This window comes from Boleophthalmus pectinirostris, unplaced genomic scaffold (genome assembly GCF_026225935.1).
Source record: "Boleophthalmus pectinirostris isolate CB_2022bp ecotype Guang Dong unplaced genomic scaffold, ASM2622593v1 HiC_scaffold_15, whole genome shotgun sequence".
NCBI classification, from domain to species: Eukaryota; Metazoa; Chordata; class Actinopteri; order Gobiiformes; family Gobiidae; genus Boleophthalmus; species Boleophthalmus pectinirostris.
This window is the reverse complement of record NW_026571070.1, coordinates 5,283,864-5,296,426: the sequence shown is the minus strand read 5'-3', so window position 1 is coordinate 5,296,426 and position 12,563 is coordinate 5,283,864. Positions and strand designations below refer to the sequence as shown.

Sequence of the window (12,563 nt, the reverse complement as noted above, 5' to 3'; positions counted from 1 at the left end):
TTAAAGCATAAAAGACTGGAGATAAAGTTCACAGGAAGTAGAGGCACTATCGCTGATCCGCAGCTTCACCTCGATACGTGAGCTGTGTGGATGTAAACAGACACACGCGAGGAACTACTCTGGCCTTTTTACTTTTAAAGAACACCTCAAACTGGATTCACAACACTGTTTTGTGGACTGGATGTCATTACTTGCGGAGGACAAATTCTATGGATAATGTGCATGTGATGCTGCTCTTTGAATTTACAGCTTTACGAGAAGTGAGGAATAAAGTCATTATTTCCTCTATATTCTCGAGTTTGTGTGTCGCGCCTATGTGTCCGTCACTCCGACTTTTCCTGAAGCTCTGTTTTATTGTGTGTTATCGTAGCATTGCTAATGTTTGGTGGTTTTGAAAGAGCGCCTCAGAGTCACACTGCCACCACACCATGGGCGGAGGTTTGGTCTCAGTTTTCTTGGGGACAAACCCCCCATGAAACCAACTGATTGTTTCTTTTGAAACGTTTTTTAAAAAGTTTTGTACACCTGCTCAAGCCGCCATCTCCGGGTGCTGGCCCTGTCCTGCCTCTTCACCAATTTAGGCTCCTGGCTCCACTAATGACATCACTCTGTTGGAGCCAATGAAACAGTGGCAGGAGTAACTCTGTCACTGAATACATTTGAGAACGTCTTATAAACAAAATGTGAACTAAAACATGTTAAATTAATACTTTTGAGTTTGGAAAAAATATTGGAATAAATGTGTATTTTTGTTGTTATTGTTTATTAAAATAAAATGGCAACTATTGGTAGGGACTATTTTGTCTTCCCCAAATATTAGTTTTGACATGTCCCCACCGTCCCTATGCAAACCTATGCCCTTGCACCACACACACGAGGAGCGCAACGGCTTCAAAATCACACACAAAGACACAAAGTCGGGTCACGCCTCCTCAAACTCGGGGAGAAGCAAATCACAGCCAAGATCGGGCAAATTCTCCTGTAGTGTGTGAGTTTTAAAGATAAACGGAGCTGTTAACACGACATCACAAGGTGGAACGGAGAGTTTTGAGCTTTGGACATGTAGACAGAATAATAAAAAAGTTACTCAAACATGTGAATGAAACAAAACACAACACCAGGTCTGTTTTTGACGAGGCGACAACATTAGAACATGACTTAAAGCTCACGAGAGTCACTTCCGAGTAAAGAGATTTCATAAGAAAACAGCACACAGCAGTAGCGTCTCATGTCACGTCTGAGAAAGCAATATTAACGCTGAAAAACATCCAATCACCGCCATCTTACATATGTACCTCTCATCTGTCATCACGGTCTTTGTAGCCTCTCCAGCCTCCTCCGCTCCTCCATATCCTACCTTCTGTGTACATGAGTGCCTCTGCTCGCTCTGTACATCGCCTTGATTATCGTAATCACAAAATCAGCTGCAAATGACAGCCGTGCTCGTGCGTGCGGCCTGATTGGAGAGCCCTGATTGAATTGAACGGGAAATAAACACGCTGTCCCACAAAGCATTGCAGCGAAGGCCGGCTTTTTTACGAGCGCCGAGCCATCAGAGCCTTTTCATGACTTCGCCCATAAAACCGCTTTTGATTCAATATTTTTCCTTGACACATGAAACGTTTATCCATCTAAAAATGTCACTTTTAATTCGCTTGTTCATCACGCGTTCAAATCAGACGGTATTTCTCGTGGCAGGCCGGGGGAATTAGCGATTACTTGGCACGCGGAGCCCGGCCCTGGTTTTTTTCACCTTTCAGCTAATGCATTATGGCCGCATGTTTTCCTGACAGTTTAATGGTAAATGATATGAGACTTTGGAGGAGCGGGGAGGGAGCGGGGAAGGGAGGGTTGGGGGTGTAATTGCTGTCACGCCGCGGAGTTTGGTGCCAAAAAGCATCAAAGTGTCAGATAGAAAAGCGCAGTGCTCAAGACACTGACATCTCACTGCAGTGGCCCCCGTATAATTAGTTTGGTGTTGGGTTTTAATGATGGGAATATCAAAACGCAGTTCGCCTCATATCTTTTGTACGAGATGAGTGTACTGCAGGTGTCTTGCTTTGTGACATGGCGTGATTCATTATGATAAAATGATGGACTCTGGAATATTAATAGTGTTGTGTTGTCGTCTGTTTGCTTTTAAATGTTCTAGATGGGCCCCATGGAGTCTGAAATGAAGCTTGATTAATTGATTGATTGTGATTAGTATTTGTTTACGTTGACCTTTTCTATAAACTTCACAGAGTAGTTTACAGACACAAGACTGAACCGAAGGCAGAGTCCTGCACAAGTCCATTTTTGGAGATCCGCACCCGGACACTACAGCCCGTTAACCCGTGATTATATCAACGTTAAATCCGCACCCGCCTGGACCCGTTAATATTCCACTCCTTACCCACCCATGTCCGTGATAAATTGAGGTCAGCCCATTAGTCTGACAGTCCAGTAGTCCAGGACTAAACCAGGACTAAACCTTCAACGTGTCATTAGGGAGTATAAATATATGCATGGTGCAACCTCAGGGGCCGATCACCAGGACTACACCAGGACTGGACCAGGTTTAAACCAGGACTTAACTAGATCAAAACTAGGACTGAACCAGTGTCATCAGCGTAAATATATGCATGTCACAACCGCCGAGCTTATTGCCAGGACTACACCAGGACTGGACCAGGACTAACCCAGGACTAAACCAGGACTAAAACCAGGACTAAAGCAGGACTGAACCAGTGTCATTAGCGTAAATATACACACGCCACAACTGCCGAGCCAATTGCAAGACTAGACCAGGACTGGACCAGGACTACATTAAGACTGAACCTGGACTGAACCAGGACTTAATCAGGTCCAAACCAGGACTTAACCAGGTCTAAATCAAGATTAAACTAGGACTAAACCAGGATTAAACCCGGAGGGAACCGACCACCTCCGCTGAAGGTTTTATGCAATAAAAACACTAAAGTCTCTCTCTGTTTCCAGGGCAACGAAACAGATGCACATTAAGTATTTATCTCCCGTTCATCGTTCATTTTATTCACCTGACCCGCCCATGTGTGATCACTACCCGCCCGCACACCTGTCTGTAAAATTCCAGAATGTTCCCGCCCGTTTCAGCAATCATTTCCTGGACTCTGACCGAGGGAACTCATTGTCACCCCAGTTCTTTTTATCTTGGCCCATGCCATTAGAGGTATAATACTCCCTACAACGGAAACATAGCCAGACTGAACTGCACTAGACTGGATCCTGTACTGATAGTGAATAAACATTACCTGCCACTCCTCCTCCAACTCTTGGATTACTTCAGTTTATTCTACAAAGCCATACGTTTACTACCCTGATTCATCAGCCGGTTTCACTTTGTGGAAACCGTCTGACCTCGCAGCGATAGTATTTGTTCGCTCAATGGTAGACGGGTTAACCAATCGCTGCTATTTGGTACATACACCACAACAAGGCAAACTGGTATATTAAGCTTTTCCCAAATCCCGTAGGAAAAAGGGCAATAACGTCTTTCCCCTTGATAAAATTCACCAAACATTCTCTTTGTTTTGGCTTTAAATCCTCGATCTCGTGAATCGTTGCCAACACAGAATGTCTGGCTCTTTGCTGATTGACTGGTACCTGATCTCGCACTTCTGGGGTTTTTGCGAACCGTCTAGTGTATTCCGATTCCTTACGCTGGTATCGCTGGAGAGAAATGTAACTGAGCGGAGGCACTAGGTGACACCAGCCTGGCTATACTTTTACTCCTTTTTGAGTAATATATTTCAAAGTTTAACAGTACTCTTACTTGAGTAATAGTTCTTGTTTTCTCTTCCCACTGTGTGTGTGTCAAAACAATAACACAAATCTATGAAAAAGATATTAAAGTGCATTCAGACCATGGCATCAGGGGCGTTGGGTTTACGTGCAAACTCTATTGACGACGCACACATAGGCAAGTCCAATTTTTCCCATTTCTGCATCTGAAGCCGGGCACCTTGAGCGCTGACAACCCAAAAAAATCTGAACTTTTGATGGATTTCACTGCGCATCAACGCGTTTCAAGCATCATTTGGTACGATTTTTGACACTGCAGATTGAAGGTAGAATTGGGTTTTTTGAAAATACTGAAAATCACACCAGTCGAAACTAGAACTAATGTAAAAACTTGATTCTTTTTTGCGTCACAAAATTTGACCTTTTCTAACATTTTTGGACAGACTGAGCTTTATCTGAAACAGTATACGCCAACATTTACACAGTATAATTATTCCATTTTCAAATTATATGCAGTATTACTTATCAAAACATTTAACCCTTACTATTGAAATCGAGTTTGACATTTTATTTTGTCTCAACACAACGCAAGATGATATTAAAATGCCTTGTTAAATGTCACTGACTTCTTCAGACTGTTTACCACGTATTACATTACTCTACGAAAATATGGTAATAGTCTTCAAGTCATAAAAACAAGTCAAGAACAAATGAATTTAGTGTCAGAATCCGGTGCCAAAAACACCTCTACTCAAAAGTGACACTGCTGGCATATCAATGGATTCCTTCTTTTAAAGTTAGCATTGTTTCATCACAACAGAAGTCACTTTTGCGTGGCCTTTCAGACTGACAGGGTGAGTCTTTTCATCCATTTTGATTTCTCCTTTTCTTTTAACAATGTTCGGATGAGGTGTTTTTGGATGGGGAAGTTGTCACGCTCCCAACTACTCAACCCGAGACACTTGTTTACGGCGCAGATGAGTTGGGTGATGAAAGCTCGCCTTCCTTCAGAGAAAATTGGCTGTCTCCAGGCCCCTCATTTCGTTCCGAGGGGCTGATGGGTGCGGCGCGCTCGGCTCTGCTCCTGTCGGCAGCGAGACAGGACAGGTGCGGTGACAGGAGCAGCGCTGATCTAAAAAGGAGCGGGGAAGCGGAGATGTCCCGGAACTCAACTCTGTGCCATCGGATGAGCGGTTTGAAGGCGCAACTTTTGGAATTTTGTGAAGGTATTATGAGCAGATTTTGCATTTTTGGAGGCGTTAAAGAAAACACATTAAACATTTTTCTGGTTTATTATAATCAAGACTATCTGTAGATTATTTATTTTGCATTTTATTCATGTTAAATTCCAGAGGTGGGATCAAGTCGTTGTTTTGCGAGTCTCAAGTAACTCTCAAGTCTTTGTCCTCAAGTCCAAAGTCAAATACAGGCAAGTCCAAGTCCAGTCTTGAGTCACTGGCGCATAATTCCAAATCAAGTCCAAGTCATCTGGTTTGAGCTTCAAGTCACTGCAAGTCTTTAAAACAAAGTACCAAATACAGCTTAGATTTTTGCAATTTATATGGATTTTAAACTAATTTGTACTTTTTCCTTTTTAAATGTCTTAAGGCGAATCATTACAGTCAGAATAGAAAGTCTTCTCAAGTCAAGTCAAGTCCCAAGTCATTGAGTTTCAAGTCTAAGTTGAGTCCCATGTCTCAAGTCCTAAAAATAGTGACTCAAGACTTACTCGAGTCCAAATCACGACTTGCAAGTGCCCACCTCTGTTAAATTCTAATGCTGATCTAAAAAAAAAACACGTAATAATAAGAGTTTGTTGGTTGAAGTTCAAATTTGAGGCACTGATTTCTTAGCTAGATCCATCAGCCGGTTTCACTTGGTGGAAACCGTCTGACCTCGCAGCATTAGAATTTGTTCGCTTGACGGTAGGCGGGTACTTTTTTTATTTAACCAATCGCTGCTATTTGGTCGTGACGTATGTAATGCGCCATTAACAAGACAAACTGGTATATTAAGCTTTTCCCAAATCCTGTAGGAAGAAGGACAATAACGTCTTTCCCCTTGGTAAAATTCACCAAACTTTGTTCTGGCTTTAAATCCTCGATCTCGGGAATCGTTGCCAACACAGAATGATTGGCTGGTGCCCAAACTTGCACTTCTGCTGTTTTTGAGAACCCTCTAGTGTATTCTGATTCCTGACCTAGTCGCTGGAGAGAAATTAAATCGAGCGGAGGCACTAGGTGGTGCTACTGATTTCTTATCTGGAGCTAGAAAATTTTCCCTATCATGCATGTTTTGGCAGATAAATATTTTTTGTTCAGTTTTTTATACTGATTGTGAGCTCTCCTAACCACAGAGCTGACCTGTAACTTGGCCTGATGGCATCACTCATTTGCGTCCATGTGGTGACATCAATTTAATGCAATATTGTGGATTTTCTTATCAGCTGGAGGATTATCTATTGTACATGGTTTTGGCAGATCCATTTTTTAAGTGTTTGGGTGTTGGACAATTTTAAATCATATTGTATTGTGATCTGCAAATTTGTAGATGTTTTTTTGACATCCTTTGCTTTTCTTTTGCTCTTCTGATTGGTCAACTTTAAAGAGACAATCCAGAATTTTGGACATAGGACCTCAGGACTTACATCGCATGAATCGTCGGATGTTGAGAGACTATTTTTCTCATATATCCGTCCGTACAACTCACTGCCGCTGCTCAGACATAAATCCTTCAAATACAAGGTTGGTTTTACTTCTAAAATTACTCTATCGACACAGACATTCACATCGACAGTCTGGTGTAATAATAGAGTTTCTTCAGGTGTTTTGTGGAGTGGGTAAGACTGTTTTTAGTGGCAGGAGAACTATGACCATTGACATGCACTAGTCTAGCACCAGCGACCTCCGCAAATACAAGGACTGGATATAATACTCTGGCTCACGAGGAAATGAGGTCTTATGTCAAAATTCTGGACCGTCCTCTTCATCAGGCTGTGAGTGAGTGACATTTGCGTCTAACCAGTTGCAGCGAAGCGTGACGTTCCGCCTTGTAAAGTAAAATGAAAGTAATTTATTCAATTTAGCTTTAATATCCTCATAAAATAAAAAGATGTTGGGCTGACCTTGTTGGAAAGTACATAAAATTCTGAATATGTTCTGCTCTGAATTAAGAAAATAGAACACAATTGCTTTCATGGTCCGTATTTTGTACTAGTATGTGAGCTCTCCTCTCTGCAGATCTGACCTGTAACTCGACTTGACTGCATCCCCAGTTTAAGTCCGCAGAGAGAGGCAAATTTAAAGCCATACTGTGGATTTTCCAGGCAAAGCAGTAACATCTCACAGCCAAAAAACTAAATCTATCCAAGTTCAGATGACTTGAATTAAGAAAGTTTTAAAATGATTTGAGTAAATTTCACTTGACAAGTAAAATTATCTGCAAGTGGAACAAGACTTTTAGTTCTAAAAATATGAAAATACATCTTTGCTACACTTAAAATAAGAAAAAAAAAAAAACGTTTTTGAACTTAAAATAAGAAACAAAATCGAATATTGCTTGAATTAAGAAAAATACACTTATTTGATTGGTAAATAATTTTACTTCAAGTTGAATCGACTCAAATAAAGTAAAAACATATGAATTTAAGTCATTTTAACTTACCTAGATTGTTTTTTATAAGGTATGTTTTTTTTCATGAGGGAACAATTTAACTAGATATTGTTTTGTTTTTTGTTTTTTTCCAGTGGACAAAAAGGTGGCAAACTGTCCAAGAGTGAAGTTACAAGTTGTCAGTGTTGGGGAGTAACAGATTACATGTGCCGGAGTTACGTAATCAGAGTACAAATTATGAGTAACTGTATTCAGTTACAGTTACTGTTTCAGTGAGTGGTAATTGGATTACAGTTACTTGGTTGAAATAAATGGATTACACAGAGGGATTTTCCTGTTTTCACATTTTGGGCTATATCCCCTTTTTTTTTTTTTTTTTTTTGGTAATTCCACTCATTGCCAGACACTAAACCAGGTCTAATCCAAACCAGGTCTAAACCAGGTCTAAACCCAGGTCTAAACCAAGTCTAAACCAGGTCTAAACAAGGTCTAAACCAGGTCTAAACTAGGTCTAAACAAGGTCTAAACAAGGTCTAAACAAGGTCTAAACTAGGACTAAACCAGGACTAAAACCAGGTCAAAACCAGGTCTAAAACCAGATCCTAAACCAGGACTAAAACCAGGTCTAAACCAGGACTAAACCAAGACTAAACCAGATCTAAATCAGGACTTAACCAGGACTAAAACCAGGTCTAAACTATGTCTCAAACAGGATTTAACAGAACTAAACCATGCTGCGTGGACCGTGTCTCCTCTTTTTAATTTGGTTAAGTAAAGTCTGGGGCTTTTTATTGTCTTTTAGCAGACAAAACATCTTATGTGAAGATATTCTAGTCTTTGCTTCTCTACAGGTAATCCAAAGTATTCAAATTACATTACTCACTTTAAGTAATTTAATAGATTCCGTTACAAACTACATTTTGGTGCATGTAATCTGTAATCTGTAGGGGAATACATTTGAAAAGTAAACTTCCCAACACTGCAAGTTGTTAAAGTTAAAGTTGATAATAATCTAGGTCAAAAATCAGCATTTACAACACTTTTCTGTAAGTTTATCATCGATTTCTGAGCTGGTATTCGATCCAATTTCAGCCTAAAGTCTCGTTATAACGTGAGATGCATTAAACAGCTCCGTGAACCCCGTGACCTACCTTTCCGACGTACTGATGGTCATTCCCGCCGTACTCCTCCAGCAGGAAAAACTGGTTCCACATCCAGCCTCGTTTGGAGCGGTGCAGGATTTTCTCATTGTCAGAGATCCCAAAAAGATTCCCAATATTATTCCCCGGGTTGAACGGTAGGGCGGCGCCAGGATACGGGATGCAAATCAGAAGCAGGAGGAGCAGGAACAGAAGCTGGTTGGTCGTCATTGTATCCTTTGGAGAAAATGTCCAACTCTTTTTTTTTTTTGAAATTATGAAGATCAGATTGGAATAATAACAAAGAGTGTTTTCAAAATGGACATTGTATTCCGTTCGTTGATGCCGGTCAGATCCCTGCAAAACAGAACAAAAAGAAAATTTTAAAACCTGTTATGACATTAATCAAATTACACGCGGTCAAAAGTTTTAGAACACCCACATTTTTCATTTATTCACATTTATTTCACATTTATTTATTGCAATTCAAGTCGTGCAAGTCCAATGAAGAGCTTGAAATGGTACAAAGGTAAATACTGAACAGACAGAAGTAAAGAAAAAAGATAAAAGATGCAAAACACAAGCTCGGCCAAAACTACCTCAGGAAAAAAGAACAAGACAATAAGCTTGAAAATATGAAGTGTCCAGCACAGTGTCCAGACTTAAAGCCCGTCGAGCTGGTTTGGGATGAACTGGACAGAAGATTGAAAGCCAAGAAACCTAAAGAAGACGAAGAACTTTCCGAAGAATATTTGATTTCTATTGTAAAAAGAACGAGCCACGAGTGTGTTCAGCTGTTATATCTGCCAAAGGTGGACACTTTCATCAATCAAAAGTTTAGAATACGTTTTGGTCTTTAAATTGATTCCATGATTTCTTTTTCAAACTGCTTATTTGTTCTGTGCTTTCATTTCAGAGCAATGACACAATGAAAAACCGGAAAAAGTGTGGGGTTCTCCAACTCTTGACCTGCAGTGTACATCTAAAGAAAACAATACAAAATGCTTATAAGAACACATAGTATGGATTCTTGTGTCTTTAATTCACTTTTAAACATGCTTCTGGTTAGCCTGATTCATCAGACGGTTTAACGTCGTGGAAACTGTCTGACCTCACAGCATTAGTATTCTTTCGCTCAACAGTAGGCGGGTACTTTTTAAAAATTTAACCAGTCACTGCTATTTGGTCGTGACATATGTAATGCGCCGCTAACTGGGCAAACTGGTATATGAAGCTTTTCCCAAATCCCACAGGAAGAAGGACAATAACAAATTTCCCCTTGATAAAATTCACCAAACATTCTCTTTGTTCCGACTCTAAATCCTCAATCTCAGGAATCGTTGCCAAGACAGAATGTATGACTCTTTGCTGATTGGCTGGTGCCCGAACTCGCACTTCTGGGGTTCTGGCAAACCGCCTAGTGCAGGGCTGTCAAACATACGGCCCGGGGGCCAGATCCGGCCCTCCAAGACCTTTAATCTGGCCCTTGGTTGATTTTCTACTAAAATATTTTAATTATATTTTAAAACCTGAAGACAGTAGTTGCACTTTTTTGCACACTGTTCACAGTCGAAACCTCTGATGTGCCCACAGACATGCAACTAGTAATAATAGATTTACAGTTACTACCTTTGTGAGCAGGTTTTCTCAGTAATGAACATTAATAAAACAAAGCTGCGCTCAAAGCTAAAACACAACACACAAACTCTTGAATGACATTCTGAAGACAGCAGCTACTCAGGACATGGTGTCTGATATTGATGCACTTGTGTAGGCTAAAAGACAAGTTTCAGGAGCAAAATGAAAGCATGACTAAAATGAAAGCATGACTAAATTCTATGAAATGTATAGAAGTTAATGTTAAAACATTGTGTTGAAATTGCATTTTTTTTCTTAAAGTTTCAGTTTGTTCATAATAATATTTTTGTAAAAGAAAGAGTTCATCAGTTAAAAAAGATTTCTGTAATAGATTTACATTTCTGTGCACAAATATTTGAACTTATTGCTGTTTTTGGGGTTTATATGCCATGGTTTTTGAATCCGGCCCCTTTGGGATCAAAATAGTTTGGATACGGCCCCTGGACCAAAATGAGTGTGACACCCCTGGTCTAGTGTGTTCTGATTCCGGACCCAGTCACTGGAGAGAAATAGAATTGAGTGGAAGCACTAGGTGGCGTCAGCCTGGCTGTCTTATGTCACCCCGAGATTAATATTTCACATTTTCTAATTTAAAGGTCCTATTTAACTCATGTTAACATGTTGGTTCCTCCTCAAAAACAAACCTGGAGATGTGTTTTCTTTCATCCATGCATGTCTGAGTAATCCTTTATTATTATCCTTTCTTATTATTATGTCTAATGATGTACACATGTCTTATTATTATGTCGACATCATTGTTTCCCAAAGACCACGTTGTGACCCTTAGGTGGGTCGCAAGAGATTTTTTGGGGGGTCGCCTTGTCACGATCTGCATGTAGATCTGCAATATTCTCCATGCAACCCCCTCACTCCTCACTTCTTCAACAGCACCGCTTTGCCTAAACAATTTTCTGCGGGAAACACTGATTGGTGTTTTTCATTGTTTAAAACTTGAGTAATACTAAATGTTCAGAGACACGATCGCTCAGTCAACAATAAAATATCCTTATAAATGTTCACTAATGCTCAAATCCACCTTTATTTTGTGATTTATGAATAATGTCTATTGACTTTGGTCGCGAAGAATTGTGACTTTTAAAATTTGAGTTGGCAGAAAAAAAAAAAAAAAAAAGTTTGAGAAACACTGGTCTACATCCCCAAAGCTCAAAATGTTCTGTTCCAAATTGTATGTCATGAAGTGATAGTTTATAACTTAACAGCTACATTTTTGTCTTTATTTTAACAGGAATTAGCTGTTCTAGGAATAAAATGATCCAAATGATAATAGTGAAGATGCATGGAGTTTAAAAACGCAGTGGAGCACTTCCTGTATTACCACATGACATCACAAAGTGGAAAAGGCGTGTCCTGTTTTCATGTGTGACTCAAACAAAACAAAAAAAAAACTAAACACAACTCCAGGTTTTTGAGTCAACTTTGCATAATATTGGATCTTTAATGGTTTAATGAAACAATCAGGAAAGGAACAAAACGCAATTCAGTTTTTAATTTTTGTTTTGCTTTGTTTTTTTTTTTTTTTTGTCTTTTCACGAGGGAACAAGAGTACAATGTGATTAAACGCTCCAAAAAGTTAATTTCGCCTAATATATGTGTCCTTTAAAGCAAAGTGTTTGGTTGTTTTCAGTCAGATTGAGTCCCATTATGCAATCAGCACAGAGGAGTACTTTTGCTGTGTTTTGTGCGCGCAGAAACAGCCAGACGAAATGAGGGGTTGCATTTGGAGCGGTAAAATAACTGGAGAGATGATTACTGTGTCACCTCCAGATGTCACGAGACAGATTGAAAATATGTTTTGGGCACTTCTGTTTTGAGAGTGGCCTGAATTACTTTCCAAACTGAACAGGTTTTGTGAGGACATGAAGTTAGATGTTGCAAAAGACAGTTTTTTTTAGGAGGCTCGCTCGGAGGATTGTGCTGTTTTTTTCCCAAGATGGAGCTCGTGTAAATTCAGCTTGGTAGAAGTAACTACGCTCCAGTCTACTTCACTCCCTTCGCTCTCCTCATCCTCTCATCGTCCACTTCTCTCTCCTCATCCTCTCTTTGCCCCCTTACCTTTCCTCTTTGCCCCCTTCACTCTCTTCATCTTCTCATCATCTGTTTGACTTTCCTCATCATCTCATCGTCTCCTTCACTCCCCTCGCCCTTTCATCACTTCTCCCTCCTCATCCTCTCATCTTCCCTTTCTTTCTCCTCATCCTGTCATCACCCTCCCACTCTTCTCATCCTCTGATCGTCCCCTTCACTCTCCTCATTGTCTCATCGTTCCCGTTAATCTCTTCATTCTCTCATCATCCACTTCTCTCTCCTCATCCTCTCATCCTCCCTTTCACCCTCCCCATCCGCTCGACTCTCCTAATCCTCTCATCATCCTCACTCCCCTCGCCCTTTCAT

General features: G+C 40.3%; 1 protein-coding gene across 1 annotated transcript in view; it reads right to left on the bottom strand.

Annotated features, from left to right (window-relative positions):
* Positions 1-8,744, bottom strand: part of LOC110161169 (cadherin-10-like) — a 130,851-nt gene extending 122,107 nt beyond the window's left edge. Inside the window, 1 exon segment of the mRNA XM_020925882.2 lies at positions 8,526-8,744. Coding sequence (XP_020781541.1) covers positions 8,526-8,744 — 219 coding nt within the window.
* Between the last annotated feature and the right edge of the window lie 3,819 nt (positions 8,745-12,563).